Source organism: Malaclemys terrapin, chromosome 3, assembly GCF_027887155.1.
Source record: "Malaclemys terrapin pileata isolate rMalTer1 chromosome 3, rMalTer1.hap1, whole genome shotgun sequence".
Lineage (NCBI taxonomy): Eukaryota > Metazoa > Chordata > Testudines > Emydidae > Malaclemys > Malaclemys terrapin.
The window spans coordinates 162,216,407-162,235,049 of NC_071507.1; the positions used below are offsets into that span (position 1 = coordinate 162,216,407).

The following is an 18,643-nucleotide window of genomic DNA, read 5'->3' on the forward strand; positions in this document are numbered from 1 at the left end:
TATGTTTAGTAATAAGAGGAGACAAAAACAGGTGCATCATCAAAGACACCCACTTGTATGGACACATTATACCACCCAAAAGGCTGAAGTCCAGAAAGAGCTTTACTTCTGAAAATCCCTGATCACAAAATACCACTATGGAAGGTTACAGAGAAATAAAATGGCAGGAAATGCCATTGATCTTGGAGAATCTGGTTCCTTCAGAACAACTCTCTCCAGGCTCTGAGCTCAAATGAAAACCCTGGTGTACTCTTAATGGAGTGAGAGTTGGGATGGCAACGACTGGTGACAATATGACCAAGTGGAAACTGAAGAATGACCCCAAATGTGAGAGCCTAGTCAACAGTTGAAGTGATATAGTGCCCTCTGTCAACATCCTGTACCCATGGGGAGCTATTCGAGATAAGTGATAATAGTGGGGCACAGTATTCCCCAATAACATATCTGATAACACCAGATCTTGACTGACTGTGTTTTTGGAGCGATAAGCTATGATTTCGGTGTAAATAGGATTTTCGAAAGTATATAGTTAGAAATCTTCATGCTAATATGAACAAAGGAATGCTGTAAGCCTATCTTAATTTGAAGGAAGAATTTCTCTCTCCATTCTAACAGAAAAGGTTTGAATGTCAGACATACCCCACCACATCTGTGTATCTTGGAAAAGATAATAATGAGGTATAATGACCACTGTCGTTCACAAAAATAATGTTTGCACTGTGGCAATCATCTATCTAACACTACTGCCACTATTTGTTACTCTTTCTAATGGATGTTGTAAAAGCAAGAAAGTAAAAACAGACCTATTAATTTTTCCATTCCTAACATTAGAGGGGGAAATGATTTCCAAATGGAAAAAGGACAAAATGGTGAAGACATGTGTGCCAGTTTGATGAGATTCAAATTGAAAAATGCAAGCTAATTTTATTTTTTACTCACATTTCTAATCACTCTGGCTCCCATTGTAGAACTTGGCTTGCTGTGATTAAGTGACTTGCCAGTAGAGCAGGGTGGAGAAAGGTATTCCATTTCATGGAGGATTTCAGTATGTTAAAATTTGGTTTAATTTTTATTTGGAATAAAAACCAAAATTTTGAAATTCTCCATGAAAAGGAATGGAGCCCTGGCTCCAGGCTGGTCCACCTGGCAGCTGCCTCAGGACCTGGGACTCTGGAAGCCCTGGATTCCGAGCCAGTATGCATGGTGGAAACCATGGACCCTGAAAGTCCAGCTCCCCAGCAGTCATTCAGATGGGCTGCCAAGGAGCAGGGCAGGCAATCTGGCAGGAAAAGCAGCAAGTTTCTGCCATAACTCTGTCTGGGTTCTGTTAGAACTTGATCAAAATTAGAACTGTCTGCACAAAATGTTTACTTTTTGACAAATCAACAAATACTAATGAAAAAACCTTCTGGCATAAGTTTTCCGACTAGCTCTAATTGTTATACACTGAGTCAGGGGTAGAGCTAGGCTAAGAATTCAGCAACTGCTGTATGCCAGTACTGGACTTAGATTACTAAAAGTCACCTTTCTCTCCTGGCATTTGGGCTGACTTGGAGTGAATAGTGACATAGAGCAGTGGTCTCCAAACTTTTTGATTGCGCAGCCCTATCAGTAAAAAAAAATTTTGAGCACGCACCCCCTGCCGCGCCGGCTCTACCAATTTTGCCAAAGCGCAAACAAAACAAAAAAAGTGCTCCTTCTGCTGCCCACCCCCAAGGATCTGGTGCACCCCCTGAGGTGCGCGCACCCCACTTTGGAGACCACTGACATAGAGGACAGAAAGGGTAACGTAATCAATGTAGGTAAAAGAATTAATTGTCCCTTAAGGGAGCCAGTTCTGTCTCTAGATTCTCATTGCAGCTCTCATTAGAGTTGTGTCAAAATGGGAATTGTACTTGAGCATCTTAAACCAGAATTTAGCTCAATGTATACCAAAATGTTTTACTTAGATTTACAGAATAATTCCTTAGTTTGTGCCTTATTTCTGCAAACAAGAAACCGGCAAATGAATGACTGTGAATCTTTTGACTGTAAGCCTATTGGGCCTTAGGTCTGTCCAAACTTATCTTTCCTCTCCCCTGATCCTGGGGTTGACCAGCGGCCAATCCAGGTCTCAGTCTAATTTAGAACAATGTAAGGGATGTTCCTAATCACACTGAACAGTCCTGTCATGCTTCCGTCTGCCCTTGGCTTGCCCAGAAACACCTTTTATGTGGGGGAACAGGAGGAAAAATTGCTGTAGAGGCTGTTATATAGCCTTTACACCACTCAAGAAATTCCTTGCTGAACTGTTAGGGCACAAAGAGAATGGAGCCAAGAACTGAATTAGTTTTAGATATTTGAATTAATAATATTTAGGATTAATTCTGCATACATTTCTATATTCTATAACTCTCTTAACTTCTTTATTATTAAGGGGATACATTTTCAGAAGTGCACAAGGACCATGGACTTTCGATGAGATTTGGGCTCCTGTGTCACTTAGGTGCTTTTGAAAATTTTACCCAAAGGCTTTTGTTTGACAATAGAATCTTTGTTCCTTAGGCTTCATCTGCTACTGCACCTTGTCTACACCTGACATCGTAATCCTCTGTTTATTAAACTAGAATAATTTACATAGTAATAAATTGCTCTAATAAGGAGAAGATTATGACATGTGGAAACTGCAGGAAAAGTTTAAACCCACAGACAGATCCCATTCTCATGATGAATGCCTTAGTAAAACAGAGGGGTTAACATTTATATACTAGCTTGAAAATTACAGGCTTTTTTGTAGTATTTATGATAATTCTATATAACGAAGTAGCATTCTTCATAAATTTAATGAACCCTAAATTATATGGCACGTCACCACCAATGTCTCTCTTAAATCATGGCTTCCTTATTTGCTTGAAAATTGTATTTTCTGGATTATCAAAATAGAAATGAACACAGAAACTTTTATACTCCATAGAATCTTATTATTTTTTTTCTCACACATATTGCACGTTTTTCAACTCTCTAGCTATAGATCATACTTTTTTCATTAACTATATGCATAAACAAGACAAAGCATGGTGTAATGCAGGCAATGCTCTGTTATAGTGTATTATTTCTGCTATTATATGACCTTATGACAAAGCAGAATTGCATCCATCCTTAAATTCATATCTACCTTTTTTTAAAATAGTCAGATAATTGTTAATTAGCATAACTGAAAAATAAATGCAAAATATTTATGTATTTAAGATGGCAGATCACACAGAAGTAATGAGAAGGATCGAGCGGCATCCTGGGGTCCAATATCCTGTACTCACACCTAATCTTCAAGGTTTTCATTCTGCTGTAAGTGGATTGCTAGAGTGTGTCTACAGTTGAGTTCTTCATGTTTCAAACACTTTATGCACAGTACCTTAAACCAGTTATTTCATATCATTCACCCAGTCCTGTTAGAATTAGGCTGTATTTTTTTTTTCTGAAAAAATGTCAGTTTTCATGAAGCAAACTCGCAAATTTTACAGAGTGAGATTAAATTCCATAAATGTAATTTTAGTGGTCAGTATCAACCACACAGTCCTTTGAAAGATGCCGTAAATGTTGTAGTACATACCCTAAGAAATAAACAAATAATTCCTTTTCATTCTTTAGCTTGTTGATGCTATAGCCGGTTGAAAATTTCCCAATAAAATGCTTTTCCATCAGAAAATGCAGATTCAGCCAAATTGAAAAGTTTTTGTGAAATACTGATTTTTGTCAGACCTTTTCTGTAAGGTCAAAATGTTTTGTTTTGACTATTATTTTATCTTATGTTATATTGTAATAGTCAAAAGGGTAAAGTCAAAACTAACAGTTTCAACATTACTGAAAAGAAATGTATCAATAAGGTTAAAATATTTTAGAAAATTTCATTTTGTGAAAAATGTCAAGATTTCTACTTTTTTTCTGAATGGGGACCAAATGAAATTTGGAAATTCTTGTGAGATGGCAATTTAATTTTTTTTACCAAAGCTGGGAGTTTAGGCACCAATCCTGTTGACCTGTTGAATTTATAGTTCAGCATCAGCAGAACCTGCTGACTTGCTCTTCGGCTGTTAGGATGAGGCTGCAGATCAGCATGCTGAGAGCCATGAGATAGGGTGGTGGATAGGAGAAGAAAACACAGGGGCTTAGGAGAACAGGCATAAGAATCTTCAGGATTAGAACCCAGGGCTGTGGAGCTGGGGAAGCTGACATGCCTACCTTGTCATGTCAAGACCTCTCCAAGGAGTACTGTGGAGATTAGGCACAGCAAGACATACCACCCAAATGGTCCAGAGTGACAGTGGCCTTCTGATTGGCCCATGATCACTATTTAACCATGGTGTATGGCCCAGGAAGTTGTCTGGGCAACTATGCAGACTTCAGGCTTGCTGTGACCTGACTTGCTGATTTTTGGTCTCTGACCCAAGGCTGGTTCTGAGCCTGAGTATTGCCTCCTAATTTCAGCCTAATAGTCATCTGTGACCCTGCCTGTGATCTAGTAACCTGACTCTGCCCCTGCCCTGGGACTCCAGCCAGGCCACAACCTCTGGTCTCTCACCCTGGCCTGACTCTGACCCTAACTCGTCTGTTGAACTGGGATCCAGTGTTTATTCTGAGACTAGCTTGCTGACTACTGTATTGTGCTAGGCGAGCTGTGATGGCTATATCACACTGTCTTTGCCCTGGTTCCCTTCCAATGGGAAACAAACCTTCCCAATCAAACAGTACTTTTTTCTCATGGAATGCTGTTCCCTTCTCCCTCAAATTTATTTTACCTTCTTCCCCTTATTGCTGTCAGCAGTTTAATCTCAGAACAGATTGTGTTTGAGCTGCATGATGGAGACTAAGGGTATGTCTACACTACAATTAAAAACCTGTGGTTGGCCCATGCCAGCTGATGTAGGCTTGTGGGGCTTGGTCTAAGGGGCTGTTTAATTCCAGTGTAGACGTTTGGGTTCGGGCTGCAGCCCATGCTTTGGGACCCTCCCATCCCAAACATCTATACCTCAGTTAAACAACTGTTTAGCCCGAGTCAGCTTTTAATTGCAGTGTAGACATACCCCAAACCATTTAGAACCAGAGGGAAAGAAAATAACACCATCAAGAACATAGGAGAAAGTCAGTCTGACCCTCTCCATCCTCCTGTGATGTAAGTGGGGACTGCTTGTGCACAGCCAGATTGGGACCTAACCCAGAGCCTGGGTTTTTTAGGAGAATGGTGTAAAGGGGTTGGCTTGCCTTTCTCCCAGTTTTGTACTGCTTTAGCTATCTGTGTAGATAAAGATGCTCCTACAGTTAGGGAAATAAACTATACTGACATAAGCACCTCCTACCTCTGTCTACACTAGAGGTTGTACCAATTTAACGAATCTGTTTTGAAACAGATAAGATTAAAGTGATACAAAAACTGGGTGTGGACAAGCCCAGAATTCTTGAGGGATTTCCCCCCTCTCCCCAAGGATCAGGGATGTATGTGGATAAGTCCCATTAAAGGTATGGAGAACAGATTGTGTGGAGCCAATTGACATTTTAGATTGTTTTTTATTTGCTCTATTAATGATATTTAAACAGCATGTGTCAATAGCATAAATGGCATGTAATATGCCCGAATCACTGCAGTTAATAGTTTATTTTATTATCATATTTTGCCTCATTTCTTACAATTTAATACCTAAGCTTATCATTTTAAAAACTCGTGTATTAATTGATAAAGCAGTAACTGGCCTTATCCCATTTAATAACAAAGGGAAGGAAGTATATCCTGGCGATTTGAGTTAATTAAGAGAGCAAATGATACAAAATCGTTATGGTTGCAAATAGACTGAAGAAAATTTAGTTAAAGTTGCAATTATTATAACTTCAGATAGAGTTATATACTGTATACTATATTGACTAATATATTGTTAAATTTGTTTAAAACTAAGGATCTAGAATTTCTTCTTTAATTACAGATAATTAACTTATATTTATACATCTTTACAGTTCTGTTTTATTGAATTACATTTTACAGATTGCAGCAGGAGCTACAGAGGTATCAGTATTTGGTGCAGCATCTGAATCTTTCAACAAAATGAATATTAATTGTTCTATAGAAAAAAGCATAGAAAAATTTGAAGAAGTTACTAAATCAGCACGAAATATGAATATTCCAGTGCGAGGGTAATTATAAAGCTTCATTTGTAATCTCAATTTATGAACTTCAGTTTGCAATGTAACTTCATAGTCATGTTGCTGTTGGTTAACCAACAGAAATTGACATGATCAAATTCCATACATTTTAAATAATTTTTATTAATAGTGTCCATTCTGTAACAATATTTTCTAAAAGCTCAAACATATTTTTGCTCTCTACGTTTTAGCAACTATTGATAGATGTTGCTTTGTTCCAAAATGCAAAAACTAATTTCTACGTATTAGTTTATATCCTTTTTTTATGCACTGTTTTTATCAATGCTGTTGCCACAAGTCTGAGAATAACGTTTGGTATGTGCTGTTATGTACAGTGACCAGTAGTAAGAACTCACAATATTGTTTTTTTTCTGAGTCATGAAAATAAAGTAGGTGGGCTTTTACATTTTTATTACTTGGAGGCAGTGAATCAATACATAGAAATTATATGATAAATTTCCTCCAGCAGAAAAACCATGAGAGGGAGAAAAGTTACTCTGGAAACTCCAGGGGTTGAAACTTGCAGAGTTTCCAGTGCATCATGCTCTTGACCTCTCAAGTATATTAATTTCTCCAGAATATCTCCTTTTCAGGGAAATTTTGAGTATAAAGTTACAGGCTTCTTAACCATTCTTGTTTCCCCGTTACATCTCCTGTCTCACTGTAAAGAGTTACATGTTTCAGGATTTTCCCAGTCCACCCCAAAACAAAGCAAGTCTACTGGTCAGAGAAATTAACCATAACCACCCCACCCAACACACTCATTCATATATACCTGACACAGATGGTGACCTGTTTCCTGTCCTGTGTCTATATTCCACTATTATATTCAGTCACTGAATGCAATATATATAGCAAGACTTTAAATCCCAAATAGAGAATACCGTACTAGCTTGTGAGAGGCTTCCAAGCCTTGTTAGGAATTATTTTTCCTATTTTATAGATGGAGAAATTGAAATCGAGGATGTGATTTGCCCAAGGTTACACAGAGTTAGTGATGAATTGGGAATGCACGCCAAAACTCCTAATTCCCAGCCCTGTGCTAGAACAAGTAGACCACATAGTCACCAATGCCATTGATTCTTGCTATATTGTTTATATGTAGGCATGGCAGAATTCAATTTAAAAAACTATTTTTGATAGGTATCAATGTTTATTTTAAGATTTGATTTAAATTTATGCAATTGCTGGAAATGATTGGAAGTTAGACAATGTAGGTCATATAATCATTATTTAATAACTGGTAGATGTTGAGATGCAAAAAGTTAAAGGTTTATAACCATTAACATACAAATTGTTAACATCACATGCAAAATATATGAAGTAAATAGCCTTAAATCAAACTCTAAGTTCTCAAGCAGCATTTTTCTTAATTTTCCTGTCTGTAAATTTCAATTATCAATGGAAATACTGTTTGTTGGTTTGTGCATATGATGATATCAACATTTACCAACAAATCTAATCCTTCCAAGCCTATTTTATATTATACTAGCTTGTGGATTTTATTGCAGTTGCTATCTTGTTGTGTTATTTTTGTAACCTAAATATTTGTACCATCTTCTTTAGATATCAATTGCTTATAATTCTATTAATTTCTATGTTGCCATGTTAAGTTGCTATTCTTTCCATAAGGCTTTTTCCTTGTGACTCCTGGACTATCTTAAGGGGGGTAGTCACAATCTTGGTAGAGTGAGGAGGCTTGCTTCCAAAAATCTCTTATGGAATTGGGATACCTGGAAAACTAATAATGTCAGGGTAAGCCTGAATATGAAATGAGTATCTGGCCCCATGGACTTGTGCATGTTCAGTTTTTCTAAATAGTCTTTAACCTGTTCTTTCACCACTGAGGGCTGCTCACCTCCTCCCCATACTGTGCTGCCCAGTGCAGCAGTCTGGGAGCTGACCTTGTTTGTGAAGACTGAGGCAATAAAAGCATTGAGTACTTCAGCTTTTTCCACACATCTGTCACTAGGTTGCCTCCCCCATTCAGTAAGCGTCCCACATTTTCCCTGACCTTTTTCTTGTTGCTAACATACCTGTAGAAACCCTTCTTGTTACATTTCACATCCCTTGCCAGCTGCAACTCTAGTTGTGTTTTGGCCCTCCTGATTACACCCCTGCATGCTCGAGCAATATTTTTATACTCCTCCCTAGTCATTTGACCAAGTTTCCACTTCTTGTAAGCTTCCTTTCTGTGTTTAAGCTCACCGAAGATTTCTCTGTTAAGCCAAGCTGGTTGCCTGCCATATTTGCTATTCTTTCTGTACATCAGGATGGTTTGTTCCTGCGCCCTCAATAAGGCTTCAATACAGCCAGCTTTCCTGGATTCCTTTCCCTATCATATTAGCCTCCCAGGGGATCCTGCCCATCAGTCCCCTAAGGAGTCAAAGTCTGCTTTTTTGAAGTCCAGGGTCCGTATTTTGCAACTCTCCTTTCTTCCTTTTGTGAGGATCCTGAACTCAACCATCTCATGGTCACTGCTGCCCAGGTTGCCACCCACTTCCACTTCCGCTACCAGTCCTTCCCTGTTTGTAAGCAGCACGTGCTGCACAATTTCCCTGGTGCTGCACGATTTTGGGACCCTTCTGGGGATCATTGGGACTGTATGAGCGCAGTCATAGCATTCAGTATTTATAAATGAGGTAGAAAGGGCTTTTCAGCTCCCCACTTCAGTTCCCTCTGCTAAATTCCAGAATCCGGTGAGAGAGTGGAGCTCTGAGGAATACGAGAATGTGTGAGTGGGTAGCATCAGCACACAAAGTCAAAACTCTCTAGAACCACCACAATTACTGGAAGCCTTTTCAGGTTATCAATTATGGGAGTCTAGCTAGCAGTACAAACTTCAGGAAGGGTGGGCTGAAAATTTCTAACTAAACAAGGATCAAAGAATTTCTTCCCAATGTAGACTATCATATCTAGATGCCAGATGACTGGAGACAGTCTTGGTAAATGTGTGTCCAAAACTCCAAGTAGAATTGCTGCATATAGTTGTAATGGAAACACTATGGAAGCAGGCTATCCATAGCAGAGTGAGATCTAAGGCTCTCTCATAATATCACCCTAGCTGAAGCATGACACATCTCAATGCCTAATCTAATCCATTTCAACAGGCTTAGAGTGGAAATGGCATTTCCCTTACACTGGTTCCCAATGTTACAAAAAGCTTATATTAGGAGGCTTCCTAAATGGAGTCATCCCATTAAAATAGAATATAACATCCCCTTAACATCAAGTATATGAAGCCTAGTTTTTCCCAGGTGAAATGAGGTTTTGGAAGGATAGCCAGAAGGTGAATGCTCTGATTTAAGTGCAACTCATTTTGTGAAAAAGAATCTATGCAAATACAAAGACAACTTTGTCCCCGTGGAATACAGTGAAAGAAGGATCAGTCATCAAAGCCTCACTCAGTCTGTTCACATATGTAATTGTGATTTTTTTTTTTTTTTTTTAGTGTCAGGTGAAATAAAGCGCACTCTCCCAGCAGGTCAGCATGTGCATCCATTAACTTTATCAGCACTGAGCTAAGATCCCATACAGAGACAAAGTCTCTGACCTGTGGAAACTCATTAAGGAATTACATGATGGTGGCATGGCTGAAGACTTTATAATTTTCAGTTGGAATTCGGTGTTCTGAGAGAGCAGACTTAGGTACTTTGATTGATGACAGAGAACGGCTGAGAGCTTCAGATATCATTTATAGTCTAAATTCAATACTCTTTGGGCAGGGCCCAGTGACAAATTGTTCTTCTTCATGTCATTGCTTCCACAGAGCCCTCCTGTGGGAGTTGCATGTCAAGTCAAGGAGCCACAGAAGTAGGAGCAGTTAACTGGCAGTTTGGAAACCCATAGAAATCCCTGGAACTCAATATTTCATAGGCAGAAGGAGGGGTATTTACAGTTTGAATGCACTTCCCCTTTGGTCCAAAACAATACAGATCTATTGAAATTCTGGGCACATTGCAAAGCCCATCCTTTCCCCCAAGTTTTTTGTGGGCTATGAGTGTGAAGGGAAATTTGAGTGTTTGTATCTGAGAGAATAGCAAATACTTGAGGTATTTTCAATTGGTACCTGTTGTTTGGCTGATTTATCTTTGTTATCTGGCAAGCAGTAGTGCTGGTTCGGTTTTGTTCTGACTTGCAATTTTAATGATTAATATAATAATGAATAGAGCTTGGGAGAGGTACTTTGGAATTTATTATATATTGCAATAAATAAAATGCAATGAAATAGCTTTTGTTGATAGGTCTGTTAATACAGATAAATCAGAATTAAGATTATGCTGAAATGATTTTGTTTTTGTGACTGCAGTGCAGTGAAAATCAATCCTGAACTCGGGCCAAACCCTGCAGCCTTTACTTCAGAAACTCCTACGAGTCCACAGGATTTGGCCTCTAATTTTGTAGGCTAAATATTTTACTTGAATTACCTAGGTAGTAAAAACAGATTTGTGTATTAATGTGCATAAGTTGTATTTATATATTTTTTCAACACAGAGATTTCCTCTTCTAAAGCACTATTGTTGTTTAATGTGTTATTTATTTGCAGGAAACGGATAATTTGATACCTTGCCCTAATTTCTTATTTGTACAGTTGAAAAATACTTCCAAAAATAATTTTAAAGGGTTCAAATTTTATTTTCTATTTTTACTGGCCATCTAGAATTAACATAGTGAGTGTAAATCATTGGCAATTTGTGAATCTGATGAAAAATGTATTCAAACAGTTTAAGCTTCAGCATGTCTTACTGTTGCTGCAGCTGCACCAACATTTACACGATCATCCAGAAAATTTATGCTGTCAGCTGTCACACTGAAAGTCGGTAATGCAGTATACAGTCTTCTAAATGTTTACTGAAATAGTTCAAATGTTTATGAAAAATAGAAAACTTGCATATGGTCTAAAATATTGTGCCATTTATTGGTGTCATAAAGGTTTTTTTTTTTTTTTAAATGTGCACAAAACTTTACAATAACATCTGGGACACATTCTGTGAGGACACTGTGCCAAATCTGTGGTCATCTAATGACTCCTGTGTATATTTTGCATGTGAAATGGCATTAAAACTTCTGCCTTTACAATTTTGCTCTTTAATGTGTAATTCAGGTAACATTGAAAATATGACATATTTTCCCAGTGATTAAAATGAAGCAAAACAGATGGGGTTAATGGAAAACCATGGCACATGATAATTGCAAGTATTCACTTGTGTTTTATTAGTAAATCTAAATGTAGCATAAGAAGAAAATGTTAAGTAAATTTTGGTTAGGCTAGATTCCTTTCACATTAATATATTCAAAAACTTCAAAAGACACACGTAAATTGTAAATGCTCCAATGCATGTGTAAGTTCTTTAGGACTGTCTCTCTGGGTCAGAAATTGATATGCAAATATAACAGTAAAAATGACAGAAGTATGTGTTTCTACTTTAACTTAAAAACAAAACAAAACAACCAGCACCACTGGATAGCTGTATTATAAATGTATGCTCCCATCCTGAAAATGCTTCTGCATGTGAGTAGTCTCTGAGGGCATTGGGGAGACCCACATGTGTAAAGTCACTCATTTGTGCAAGTGTCTTCAGGATCAGGGCCATAAAACTGGAAAATACAAAGAAATACTCAACATAATAAAAAAAACTGCTCTAATTCTAAAATATGTCCTTGTAAAAGCTTCCACTTTTTAAGCATGCAATTCAAAATTATTATATATTATTCTTTCAAATATGTTTTCTTTTTGAATCCTTAGATTTTAAAAATGACCAGTATTATGGATTTCTCAGTACCGCAAAAGAACATTGGAATGTCTGACATGATTTAGTTTATCTCTAGGTTTGAGCATCATTTGACCACCAGTTGACTTATTCAAAGCTTGAGATATATAAATACAGTATACTCTTTGTTTATTTTGTTACTTATTTTATGCCATGGTATATGGATGTTATAACACTAAGCCTTTTGTAAATCATTGTTTAGTACATGTAAGACTCCAAGACTATTTTCTCATTTATGTTAAAGAAAAAGCTCCAGTGTACTAAAAAGAATCTTCCACTGTTAAATATATGGGGGAAAAAGGTATTGTTTTTCCTTCCATGATAACACACACAATAGGATGCAAAATAATGGGGATGGAGGAGGGATTGCAGAATCACTATTTATTTTAGGTGTTCTATTCTGTTATTTGTTGTGGTCATGTTTGAACTTATTTGAAATAAAATATTTGGAAAACTTGTTATCTCCACAATATTTAGTTTTTTATAGCAGGAGGGTTTTTTTTTTTTTTACTTCAGTAAATATTTTCACAATAAGGAGTGTTAAAAATTAATAGACCGCTCTTCATTTAAAAAATAATTAAGACGTTTCAATTACCAAAATACGCTAATCTGTATTGATACAACATCACACTAAACCTTTCTCTGTTTCAAGCACAATTTTCTTGTTAATCCAGCTCAGTAATGTCTCTTTCCCTTCTATTATGGCTCAGCTCAGCTTCCCTGATTTCAGCAATTTTGTTTAAGCCACGTCTGGGTTTAAAGTGCTTCATTTTCTTCACATATAAAACTGTTTATTATACTACGAACTAAACACCAACAGCCTAACTTGGTGCAAATCAATACTTTTCAAAGCAGTGTATTTTTTTTTATTAATACAAATAGAAACTTTGGTCTCGTGATTATTTTTCTTGCATGCTAGGATCCTTGAGGGCTGGTCTACACAAAATTTTGTAATGCTTTGTGTAACTCCTTACTGTGGATGCAGTTACATATTTACTGTAGCATATTTATATTTAGTAAATTTAACAAAAACAGCTGTTTTGATATAAATACTCTTTATGGATATAACTGTATCCACACTTGAAATTGCACAAAAATGGTATAGACAAGCCCTTAATAGTAATTGGAAGAAAACATTTTAGCACTTGAGTGGTAAATTGATCTATATTCTTGCTCTATATTAGGTCAGCTACCCATAGTCCCAAGGAGAAGTTTTGGCAGCCATGGATCAGTGGGAAATGGGATACCCCAAGCCTGTTCCCTTTGCCATGACCAAACACCAGCACTGGGGAGGGTTAAGAAGAAGGTTCAGCCATGATGGTGGCCCTATACCAAACCCCCTGTGCAGAGGGAATCCACATGGAGCCCTTTAAACTCTGTGAAATGCAGGATGCTTTATGCCACCAGAAAGGTAAAAAATAGCCTTAATGGGACAGAGGATCTAGCTCATCTTTTGAATAAGAGATATCCCTGCACATTGCTCGCCCGCGCCGCTTTTCGCCGCCCCCATTGGCCCGGGACGGCGAACTGCGGCCAGTGGGGGCCGCGATCGGCCGAACTTGCCGCGTCAGCAGGTAAATAAAACTGGCCCGGCCCGCCAGGGTGCTTACCCTGGCGAGCCGCATGCCAAACGTTGCCGACCCCTGGTCTAAACTAACTAACCTATGTTTCAGTATTATGTGCTTTATATATTTTTTGTTCATATCTTTAAAAGAGTTGTTTTTTAAAGGAGATATTTATTCTGTCTTGTACAGCACCTAGCACAATGGGGTCCTGGTGCATGACAGTGGCTCTAAGGTACTACTGCAATATAATAATAGTAGATTTGAATAGTCTGTTTAATGCCATTTGCAAATGAGCACTATATAAATGTAATTTTGTTACTTTTTTAATAAGGAAAACTAAAATGTGAATAAAACAATCCTGTTCTGATTGATACATTTTGGTCTTGGCTTGGAGAATCTCTTTCTGGGGGAATCTACTGTCACACCCTCCCACACATCCCTTCTTGTAGTAAAGGCTGGTTGTTTCTGACAAATGGCTTCATAGACTCATAGACTTTAAGGTCAGAAAGGACCATTATGATCATCTGGTCTGACCTCCTGCATGCTGCAGGCCACAAAACCGTCCCTACCCTTTCCTTGACTCTGCTAATGAAGTCCCCAAATCCTGTGTTTTAGTGACTTCAATTGGCAGAGAACCCTCCTGCTAGAGATCCCTGCCCCATGCTGCGAAGGAAGGCGAAAAACCTCCAGGGCCTCAGCCAATCTACCCTGGAGGAAAATTCCTTCCCGACCCCAAATATGGCGATCAGTAAGACCCCGAGCATGTAGGCAAGAGTCTCCAGCCTGACCCTTGTTAGCCATTATACTATTTACCTACCATTGCTCGGTATTCCTCAGCTAATATGTTTTACCATTAAACCATTCCCTCCATAAACTTGTCTAACTTAATCTTAAAACTAGACAGGTCCCTCGCCCCCACCGTTTCCCTCGGAAGGCCGTTCCAATATTTCACCCCTCTGACGGTCAGAAACCTTCGTCTAATTTCAAGCCTAAACTTCCCCACGGCCAGTTTATATCCATTCGTTCTCGTGTCCACATTAGTACTAAGCTGGAATAATTCGTCTCCTTCCCTTGTATTTATCCCTCTGATATATTTAAAGAGAGCAATCATATCCCCCCTCAGCCTTCGTTTTGTCAGACTAAACAACCCGAGCTCCTCCAGTCTCCTTTCGTACGACAGGTTTTCCATTCCTCTGATCATCTTAGTGGCCCTTCTCTGCACCCGTTCCAATTTGAGTTCATCTTTTTTAAACATGGGAGACCAGAACTGCACACAGTACTCCAAATGAGGTCTCACCAGCGCCTTATACAACAGAAGCAGCACCTCCTTTTCCCTACTAGATATACCTCGCCTAATGCATCCCAAGACCGCATTGGCTTTTTTCACCGCCACGTCACATTGTCGACTCATAGTCATCCTCCGGTCTACAAGAACCCCTAGGTCCTTCTCCTCTTCCGTTACTTCTAACCAATGCGTCCCCAGCTTGTAACTAAAATTGTTGTTAGTCATCCCTAAATGCATCACCTTACACTTTTCACTATTAAATTTCATCCTATTTCTGATACTCCAATTCACAAGCTCATCCAAGTCTCCCTGCAGAATATCCCTATCCTCCTCTGAATTGGCAACGCCTCCCACCTTCGTATCATCCGCAAACTTTATCAGTCCACTCCTGCAATCGGTTCCGAGGTCAGTTATAAATAGATTAAATAAAATGGGTCCCAAAACCGAACCCTGAGGAACTCCACTGGTAACCTCCCTCCAACTTGACAGTTCACCCTTCAATACCACCCGCTGCATTCTCCCCATTAACCAATTCCTTATCCACCTCTGAATTTTCATATGGATCCCCATCTTTTCCAGTTTAACCAATAATTCCTCATGGGGTACAGTATCAAATGCTTTACTGAAATCCAGGTATATTAGGTCCACCGCATTTCCCTTATCTAATAAGTCTGTTACTTTCTCGAAGAAGGAGATCAGATTTGTTTGGCACGATCTGCCCTTTGTAAAACCATGTTGTAATTTATCGCACTTGCCATTAACTTCGAGGTCCTCAACTACTTTCTCTTTCAGAATTTTCTCCAGCACCTTGCACACTACAGATGTTAAACTAACAGGCCTGTAGTTACCCGGATCACTTTTTTTCCCTTTCTTGAAAATAGGAACCACATTAGCTATTCTCCAGTCTAACGGAACCACCCCCGAGTTTACTGATTCATTAAATATTATCGCTAATGGGCCTGCTATTTCCCGCGCCAATTCCTTCAATATTCTCGGATGAAGATCGTCCGGTCCTCCCGACTTAGCCCCATTAAGGCGTTCGAGTTTTGTTTCTACCTCAGAAATGGTAATCCCCCATTCTGTTTGCCCCTCTGTCACGGTGCTAGTATCCCTAATATCTTCATTGGCCTCATTAAACACCGATGCAAAATATTCGTTGAGATATTGCGCCATGCCTAGATTATCTTTAATCTCCTCTCCGGCTATAGTCTTCAGCGGTCCTACTTCTTCCTTCTTTGCTTTCTTCCTATTTATATGGCTGTAAAACCTCTTACTATTGCTTTTAATTCCCCTCGCTAGGTCCAACTCTACACGGCTTTTGGCCTTTCTCACTCTATCTCTACATTCTCTGACTTCACTAAGGTAAGTTTCCTTACTGATCACTCCCCTCTTCCAGTCTTTGTACGCTTTCTGTTTCTTCCTAATTGCCCCTTTGAGTCGGTCGCTCATCCAGCTCGGTCTAAATCTCTTGCTTAGTAATCTTTTTCCCTTTTTTGGGATACAGGCCTCTGACAGCTCATGCATCTTTAACTTAAAGTAATCCCAGGCTTTATCTGCCTTAAGATTCATTAATATGTTTGCCCAATCCACTTCCCTTACCAGTCCCCTTAATTTATTAAAATTAGCCTTTTTAAAATTATAAACCCTAGTCTTTGATTTAATTCTGTTACTCCTTCCATTTAGTTTAATTAGCTCATGATCACTGGAGCCCAAGTTGTCTCCTACTACCACTTCCTCAACGAGGTCCTCACTACTCACCAAAATCAAATCTAAAATGGCCTCCCCCCTAGTTGGTTCGGCTACCACTTGATGAAAGAAATGATCAGCAAGCACATCTAGGAACATCTGAGCCCTATTATTGCTACTAGCGTTTGTTCCCCAATATATATCTGGGAAGTTAAAGTCCCCCATAATTACACAGTTCCTATTAGTATTTACTTCTCTAAACACATTAAATAGTTCTTTATCCATATCCTGGGTCGATCCTGGCGGTCTATAGCACACCCCAAGCACTATCCCTGGGGAGACTCTAGTAGTCCTTTTACCCAGTGTGATTATTGCCCAGACGGATTCTGTGTTATCTATTCCATCAACTATTATTTCTTTACAGCTTCTCTCACTATTGACATACAATGCCACCCCGCCACCTTTACCTTTGTTCCGGTCTTTCCTAAACAGCGCATACCCCTCCATACCCGTATTCCAGTCGTGACTGCCGTTCCACCACGTTTCAGTTATTCCTATGATATCCGGTTGCAATTCTCGGACCAAGAGCTCCAATTCCTCCATTTTATTACCTAGGCTTCTTGCATTGGTGTATAAGCACCCTAATGTATGTTGTTTATCCCGTCTCCCATTAGTAACACTATGTGTTACAGGCCTCTTCGTGTCCTTCCCCCGTATCCTTCTTGTGTCCAATCTCATCTCCCCGGCTATATCTCCTCTTATCTCACTCACCTTTTCAATGTTGGAATCTGGCGTGGAGATTAACTGTACATCTCCCAACCGTCTCCCCAAACTTCCTAGTTTAAAGCTCTTTTGATAAGATGAGCCAGCCTCCCTCCCAGAAGTCTATTTCCTTCCCTACTCAGGTGAAGTCCATCCCGCGAGAACAGCTGTCTGTCCCCGAAAGCCTCCCAGTGGCCATACATCCCAAAGCCCTCCTTATAGCACCACTCTCTTAGCCAACTATTTATTCTAACAATCCTATCAGCCCTTTGCTGCCCTTCCCTAGGAACAGGCAGAATCCCACTAAAGATAATCTGAGCCTCTATCTCCTTAAGTGTCTTCCCCAGCCTGGCATAATCTCCCTTGATTCTCTCTAACGAGAACCTAGCCGTGTCATTCGTTCCTACGTGAAGGATTATCAAGGGGTTCTTACCTGCTCCTTTTAGGATCCTTTTCATCCGCAGGTCCACATCGCGTATCTTTGCGCCCGGTAGACAGCACACCCTTCTGTTCTCCGGGTCTGCCCTGGTCACAGGCCTGTCCAATCTCCTCAGTAAAGAGTCTCCAATTACATACACCTGCCGTCGCCTGGCAACAGTGCGATCTAGTAATCTAGTCTCTGATCCCTCTAGTCCTGACCTGTGTCTGTTCCTATCTTCTCTTATGCTCCCCCTTGTGCCTTCCTCTATCCTCTGGGGGCCCAGGTTTTTCGCTGTCTCCATCATCACCTCCCCTCTCTCTATTGGACTAGCTGCTCTTCTCTTCTTCCTCACCGTCCCACCTTCCGTCACCACCTGCTGCCCCTCCACCTCGTTATCCAAACACCCGAACCTGTTCCTGAGTTCTATTCCCCCCTCACTGGCCCTCCTTTTCCTTGGCCGGCTTCCTCCAAGAGGACCTAGTATATCAACTTATTATGAATTCACCTACTGATGGGCATATACATTTTAGCACGATTAGCCAATAAAAATAAATACATCTGCAGCGAACATGGTATACTATATGCTGCCTTGCACTATAATACTAAACAGGAAACAGCAGCATATGAATCTGCAACTGGCTTCTCTAGAGGCTGCACACTTCCACAGGTGATAGCAGGGGTGGATCTGGCTCTGGAACTATCTCTGAAACAAGCTGACAAAGAGCTGATAGCATTGTAGAATTTAGTTTCTTCTTGGATTTATTTTGCTTTTAATGCACTTTGGTTGTGATAAATTTGCTCAGTTATTCTGTGTGTAGCTAATGTCCGGCACGTGAGAGTCTTTTGCAAGGCCTGTGTAGTGATAGAACTTGGCTCCTGTTCCCAATGTGCTTTAGTTGCAGGGACCACATAGTGTACACGCCATTTGTGGATCATTTGCCATTTGGTTTTGGTTGTTGGGGAACGTTGAACAATCTTCCTTCCC

At 39.5% G+C, this 18,643-nt stretch overlaps 1 protein-coding gene across 2 annotated transcripts in view; it reads left to right on the forward strand.

Annotated features, from left to right (window-relative positions):
- HMGCLL1 (3-hydroxymethyl-3-methylglutaryl-CoA lyase like 1) overlaps positions 1-18,643 on the forward strand; it is a 105,623-nt gene that overhangs the window by 34,627 nt on the left and 52,353 nt on the right. For both annotated transcript variants that reach the window (XM_054022601.1, XM_054022600.1), the window contains exons 4-5: positions 3,229-3,324; positions 6,011-6,159. In XM_054022601.1, coding sequence (XP_053878576.1) covers positions 3,229-3,324; positions 6,011-6,159 — 245 coding nt within the window. The remainder of the gene's footprint in view (positions 1-3,228; positions 3,325-6,010; positions 6,160-18,643) is intronic.